Raw genomic sequence first — 6,348 nt, 5'->3', positions numbered from 1 at the left:
TGTCAAAGACCTGGGTGGCGACCGTCTCCACTCAGTAGCTGGGACAGTGTTTGGTGAGCATTTCTGCCACTGGCCTTGTCCAGCGCCATCTGGGGGACATGCTGTAACTCCTCTTGCAGGGAAAGGGCCTTAGGCAGAGATTTGAACTTGCTCAACTCCTGCTGGTCGAGCTGTTCCAGAAGGGGCTGCAGGTGGAAATGCAGCTGTGCAGAAGGCAGCATCTCGACTTACAAGGGAGACCCCCACGTTTGGCATTAAAGACGCACTCAGGGAAGACGTGGACAGAGACAGGGGAACGGTCCTCCTGCCTCACAAGCTGACTGCTGCTGAGTCAGGAAAGAGGCTGTTCTCACTGCCTGCCCTGCTGCTCTAAGAACAAACTCCCAAGCAGGGGGTAAGAGCCACGGGGACTCTTCTGAGAACACAGCTGTGTCTGAGTTAGGCAGTCAGTCGCACTGCTGGAGCTCCCTGTACACACTAGATCATGTGCTTTTTTCCAGTGGATTCAATGTGCAAGTGAGTTAATGAGAACGACTGACTTTAGCTCTTAACACCAAGTGGACATGTAATTGTCTTAGGATATTTAATGGAGTTTTGACTACTACGTGAGGATTTACGTTGAAAAAAAAAATTTTTTTTTTGGCTTTGCCTGTGGCGTGTGGAAGTTACCAGGCTAAGGATCGAACCTGAGCCACAGCAGTGACAATGCCGGACCCTTCACCAGGGAATGCTTCCATTTAGAATGGATAAGCAGCAAGACCCTTCTGTACAGCATGGGGAGCTATATCCAGTCTCTTGGGAGAGACCTTGATGGAAGATAACATGAGAGAAAAGAATGTGTACATATGTATGGCTCAGTCACTTGGCTGCACAGTAGCGATGGGCACAACGTTGAAAAACAGCTATATTTTAATTAAAAGCTTCACAAGAGAAACTGCCTTAACAGGTATTCTCTTAGAGTGGGTGCGAATGCCTTCTCAATGGACTGTTGCTTAAATAAGAGTCATTTCCTGACCTCAGCAGAACTGGATTTGAAATCCTGTTCTTGGAACAGGTGAGTGTTTGAACCAAGGATCCTGAGCCCCAAATTTTCTAGGTGTAAATCAACCACACTGTCCCCCACCTCATTAAGTGGCTGTGGGCCTTCATCTGTTTCAATAAAAAAACTCCATCGAATGACAGGAACAATATTAGAACTTTAAAAAAAGTTTAAATTTATTATTAAAGAGTAGTTGATTTACAGTGTTGTGCCAATTTCTGCTGTACAGCAGAGTAACTCAGTTATATATATTAAATATATATTTAATACATATAAATTAAAATATAAGTATTTTAATATATAAAAATTGTATCTTTAACATTATCTTCCATCAGGGTCTATCCCAGGAGATTGGCTATAGTTCCGGGGCTCTCCAGTAGGACCTTACTGGCCACCCCCATTCTAAATGTAATGGTTTGCATCTAACAAGTTTAGCACTTAAGTGACAGTGTTAAAGATGAGTAAGGCCTCTGCCTGCTTGGGGTTTATATGCAGTTTGAGTATACCTGTGGGGTTTGGGGGGAGAAGTAGGTATTTCACAAATATAAAGTATATAAAAATATGAAGACAAGATGATACAGAAAATTAGGATGAGGGTTATTTAGGATCACATGACCAAGGGCATTTTCTCAGAGAAACTATTTCAGCTGAGAGCATGAAGAGAAGGAGCCACCAATTATGAGAATTCGTGGGGGATAAAAAGTCCTTTTTTTTTTTTTTTTGTCTTTTTCTAGGGCCACTCCCTCGGCATATGGAGATTCCAAGGCTAGGGGTCTAATCGGAGCTGTGGCTGCAGGTCTACGTCAGAGCCACAGCAACGTGGGATTCGAGCCGTGTCTGCAACCTACACCGGATCTTTAACCCACTGAGCAAGGCCAGGGGTCGAACCCACAACCTCATGGTTCCTAGTCAGATTCGTTAACCACGGAGCCATGACGGGAACACCAGGGATAAAAAGTTCTAAGCAGCGTGAATAACCGGTTTGAAGGCTCAGGGCTGAAATGAGGTCAGTGTGTGTGGGCACAGAAGAGATGTGTCCCTCGCCTGGAGCAGGTGGACACGGCTTGCGACTCAAATCCTAGGCTCAGACATCCTATCATGAGGGCAGCTGCAGGGCACATGAGAATTTTAAAATGGGCTGCCAGGTGCAGCAGGAGGCTGCTCCAAGGGTTCCACTGAGGATCCCTCAAGGTCTGATATATATACAGAAGCACATTCTCTTGCTTCTCAGGGAGAATGGGGAGTCCCCTCAAGGAGATGGTGAACAAAGAAGTTTCCTGACACTCGAAGATGGAAAGGTGGGCTGTATTCAAGAGAGGCTACTGCGGCGGGGGTTTTGGAGGAGAGGAGAGCTAGACCTCAGCCTCCAACACAGTAAGGACAAGTCAAGATTGGTAGCCCAGGGGCAGGGCAGGGCCGGTGGGTAGCAGATGACCAACAGGCAACATCAAGGCTGGGGCCTGCCAGGTCACATCAATGAGATTCTTGCCGAGGGTGGGCTGGGGGCGGGGAGGGGGGGGCAAGGTCAGGTCTCCTGAAAAAGGACTCCGAGGAGGCTGCCTCAAGTTGGGTCAAGGAGAGTCTGTCTCAGTGCCTTCTTTAGGGCTCTGAACTCATCCAGGTGAGAGTGGGGCCAGGTGACACCTGGCTGGTCCCTGCCTGGTCCCTGCTAGGTGCCAGGCATGGCAATGAGCCGTTTGGACTTGGCTCATTTTAGGGTATCTCCAAGTATTATATGCTCCCTGTCTCAGGCAGTGATGCTGCAGCCGCAGAGGCGTTGGATGGATCATCCAAGTTTCACTGGTCAGAAAGTGGCAGAAGTGGGCTCTGAACCCACTTCGGGTGTAACAAACATCTCTGGAGTCACCTTTCAGTCCATCACTTGGCCGTGATGGTTGTTTGATATGGGGTGTAATTGGACAGAACTAGTGGAATCCAGGTTACATCTTCTAGGAGAAATCCACAGTTTTTGACTCGAGGAACATGGAGGAAGAGACAGGAGAAACTAGTGAGAATAGGCACCCGTGTCGGAGGCGCCCACGTGAGCCGGGTTCCTTCCACCTCCGCTGCTTGGGATCCCTGGGCCCTTCACCCTGAGGCGGGACTGGGCTTAGGGTGGCAGACGACAGCCACTCCTGTGCTGTGATCCTCAGGCGCACGCTCGCTCTACCCCGTTCTCAACTTTGGTCACAAACTCCATTTGCAAACTTGATCCTGAACCGAATTTCAGCTCAGGGTGCTCCTAGGACATCGCTGGCTGATGAAATGAGCCGATGTCTATGTGATGGGGCTTCTGAGAATGGTAGCACCATCCTGATAAAAGGGGCAGAGAGAGCCGAGTGCTCCTTCCATATTTGTCCCTCTGTCCTGCCTGGCATGCAGACGAGTCCTGCCATCATGACGGTTAAAGCCCCTGCTGAAGGCGGCAGGGCTCCAAGAAGGACTATGGACCCTGTGGGGGTCAGGTTGCTGCACCCGAATCTACTTCGGTGCAGCTTAGATGTGAGGGGATCAAGCCAGCTTCCCTCTATCTGATCCCCCACGTGAACATCCGCCTCTAAAAACGGGAAATTGTCAGCCCAACGTCCAACCACAGGCCTTTTAAATCTGCTGCATTGGGGCCTGAGACAAATCTTGTTGATCACCTAACTTTTTTTCAACTAAGTTTATATTTTTCATGCTAATTAAACATAAACGAAAATCCATTCACGTAACATAAATTTCATGTGAACCTGTTATGTGAACAGTTCAGTGGCCTTTGGTTCATTCACAGTGTTGTGTGACCAGCACCTCTGTCTAGGTCCAGGCGTTTTCATCACCTCAGGAGGAAACCCTTCTCCTCTAAGCAGCTGCTCCCCAGTGTCCCCCCTCTCCATCCGCTGGGAACCACAGTCTGCTTCCTGTCTCTAAGCAGTTCCCTATTCTGGAAGTTTTGCATAAGTGGAGTCTCCCATTTTATGCAAAGGTTAACTCAGAATGGACCAGAGAGCTAAACATAAGGGGAAAAATCACCTAACATTTTAAGGTATTTATGAGCCCACCTCGAGTTTGATGCAGGCTCAAGACAGAGGACATCTTTCTTCCTTCCTGTCTTCCTTCCTTTCTTTCGTCTTTTTGCCATTTCTTGGGCCGCTCCTGCGGCACATGGAGATTCCCAGGCTAGGGGTCCAATCGGAGCTGCGGTCGCCGGCCTACGCCAGAGCCACAGCAACACGGGATCCGAGCCGCGTCTGCATCTGCAGCCTACACCACAGCTCACGGCAACGCCGGATCCTTAACCCACTGAGCAAGGGCAGGGACTGAACCTGCACCTCATGGTTCCTCGTCGGATTGGTTAACCGCTGCGCCACGACGGGAACTCCCATTTTTCTAATTCCCTTCTCTTCTCCGATTAACAGAGCGGCTATGATCCTCCCTTCCCAACTCCTCACCTTCCTCAAAAGGCACAAAAACCCCGCCCTAAACCTCCTCAATATCTCAGATTTTTTTCTCGTTTGCAGAGTCTTTCTTGGCCCTATGATTTCAGGGTTGTTTTCAGATCGCAGGTACTACACACTTCTTCCTTTTTAAAGAAATGATGCGACTGCGCCTTTCCCAGTGCTGTTTATACGCCAATCGGTGTCAGTCATGTAAGTCAGCCTTTTCTGAAAGGGGTCAGTGAGGTCATGGTGTCGAGGGGATCCTTGCACACACGGAGAAGAGAGATCTAGAGGGTGAGGTGAGCGCCAGCTTCCCTCCAGATGTCCAGTGTTAAAGCCAGTACTCTTGCGAGAGCCTGTGACCCCAGTTCCTCTGCTCCCTGATTGAGAGACCACCACCCCAGCACCCCCAGAAATCCCAGGCAAAAATGAAGGTCATTCAGAAGAGCAAAGTCAAGTGATCACGCAGCATCAAGTGTTTAGTTAAGCCGGGAGACGTTCCGTCATAAGTCACAGCCTCCTGTGTCTTCAAGGGTGGTGATTACCACAGCATACCTGTCGGATATGGCAGGAAAGAGTCACACGTGTCACGTGACTGTAATTGCAGCAGTTATCTTTCTCGGAAAGAGTATGTGTTTACCTCCCTCCGCATGTTCAGTCGTTCTGTTTTATCACATTGCGGGGGGAGATTCTCGTCACTCCTCCTGACCTTCCTGTCTTTACTCCGCATGCGTCTTATTGGCGTGAGGACACGTTGAGGAGAAGAATGATTCAGCCCCCTTGTGGATACCTGTCAGAGAAGGACGCGTCCCACTTCCTTTGTATTTAGCAGATGATTTCTCAAGAAGAGCAATTTCAAGAAGAATGGTAGGATAAGAAGCTAGATTGCAGGGACCTGAACATGCCTGAGTTGTCTTAACTTGGAGACCTGCGTGTCGAATGCTACTTCTAGAAACTCCCCTAAAAGAGAGAGACGAGAGATTAGGTACAGTGTTAGGGAAAATGAGAAATTAGAGGGGTTCCCATCATGGCGCAGCGGGAATGAATTTGACTAGGAACCATGACGTTTCGGGTTCCATCCCTGGCCTCGCTCAGTGGGTTAAGGATCCGGCGTTGCCGTGAGCTGTGGTGCAGGTCACAGATGCGGCTCGGATCCCACGTTGCTGTGACTGGTGTAGGCTGGCAGCAACAGCTCCGATTAGACCCCTAGCCTGGGAACCTCCCTATGCCACAGGTGTGACCCTAAAAAGACAAAAAGACCCAAAAAAAAGAGAAAGAAATTAGATACCAGCTTCCTATGGCAACTCATGAATCCATTGACTTTCAAGAGTCTTTTCACCTTTGATACCATGAAATGCTTACATACAAAATAGTGCTATTCTATATTGTGCTCATTTGGGTGAAATTAATCTGGTTTACACTCATATTCCAGCGACTTTAGGGAGCTGAAGTTCGTCAAGAGAAAAAAACCCATTTAAAGTTACGGAAGGCATCATTGTCAGGGTCTGCCCTCCAAGAATAATTGTGTCTTTGCACAAAGAGGAGTTTGAATTGAAACCTCACTAACCTTTCAAAGGTCTGACCTCCAAACATTCAAAGAAAGGGAGGAGGAATTTTTATCATAGCGACTTACCAGTGGAATGAAGAGAGAGACAAAGAAGCAGGCTGCTACTCACTCACCTCCCGCTCCGGGACTTGCGTCCTGGCTGTAAGGGCTGCAAGCCGAGGAAACCTTACATTAAGGAGTTTCTCCTGCTGCCCAAGCTCCGGGATTGGCCCTCGAGACCCAATCCCATTGCAGAGAACTTCCTGCATCCACACGATGATGGATACGTGGGGACCATTTCCTCAGTTTGTGTCCAGTTCTTCTAGACCAGTGGTTCTCAACCT

General features: G+C 48.8%; 2 protein-coding genes across 16 annotated transcripts in view; one reads left to right on the top strand and one right to left on the bottom strand.

Annotated features, from left to right (window-relative positions):
- The window catches only part of GP6 (glycoprotein VI platelet), a 242,993-nt gene that overhangs the window by 51,046 nt on the left and 185,599 nt on the right, over positions 1-6,348 (top strand). Inside the window, exon 3 of one of the 15 annotated variants that reach the window (XR_014806716.1) lies at positions 2,271-2,413. The exons of the other annotated variants lie outside the window; for them this stretch is intronic. The gene's annotated coding sequence lies outside the window, so the exon portion shown is untranslated. The remainder of the gene's footprint in view (positions 1-2,270; positions 2,414-6,348) is intronic. 15 annotated transcript variants of the gene reach the window in all.
- On the bottom strand, positions 3-221 carry NLRP2B (NLR family pyrin domain containing 2B). Its single transcript, XM_084959107.1, has one exon. The coding sequence runs from the start codon at positions 219-221 to the stop codon at positions 3-5; it is 219 nt and encodes a 72-aa protein (XP_084815233.1).

This window comes from Sus scrofa, chromosome 6 (genome assembly GCF_054392235.1).
Source record: "Sus scrofa isolate SSC_HxYL_T2T_F1_AM1 chromosome 6, Sscrofa_HxYL_maternal_Yorkshire_Landrace_v2.0, whole genome shotgun sequence".
Taxonomy (NCBI): Eukaryota; Metazoa; Chordata; class Mammalia; order Artiodactyla; family Suidae; genus Sus; species Sus scrofa.
Note: the sequence above shows the minus strand (reverse complement) of the source record. Positions and strands in the feature narration are given on the sequence as shown.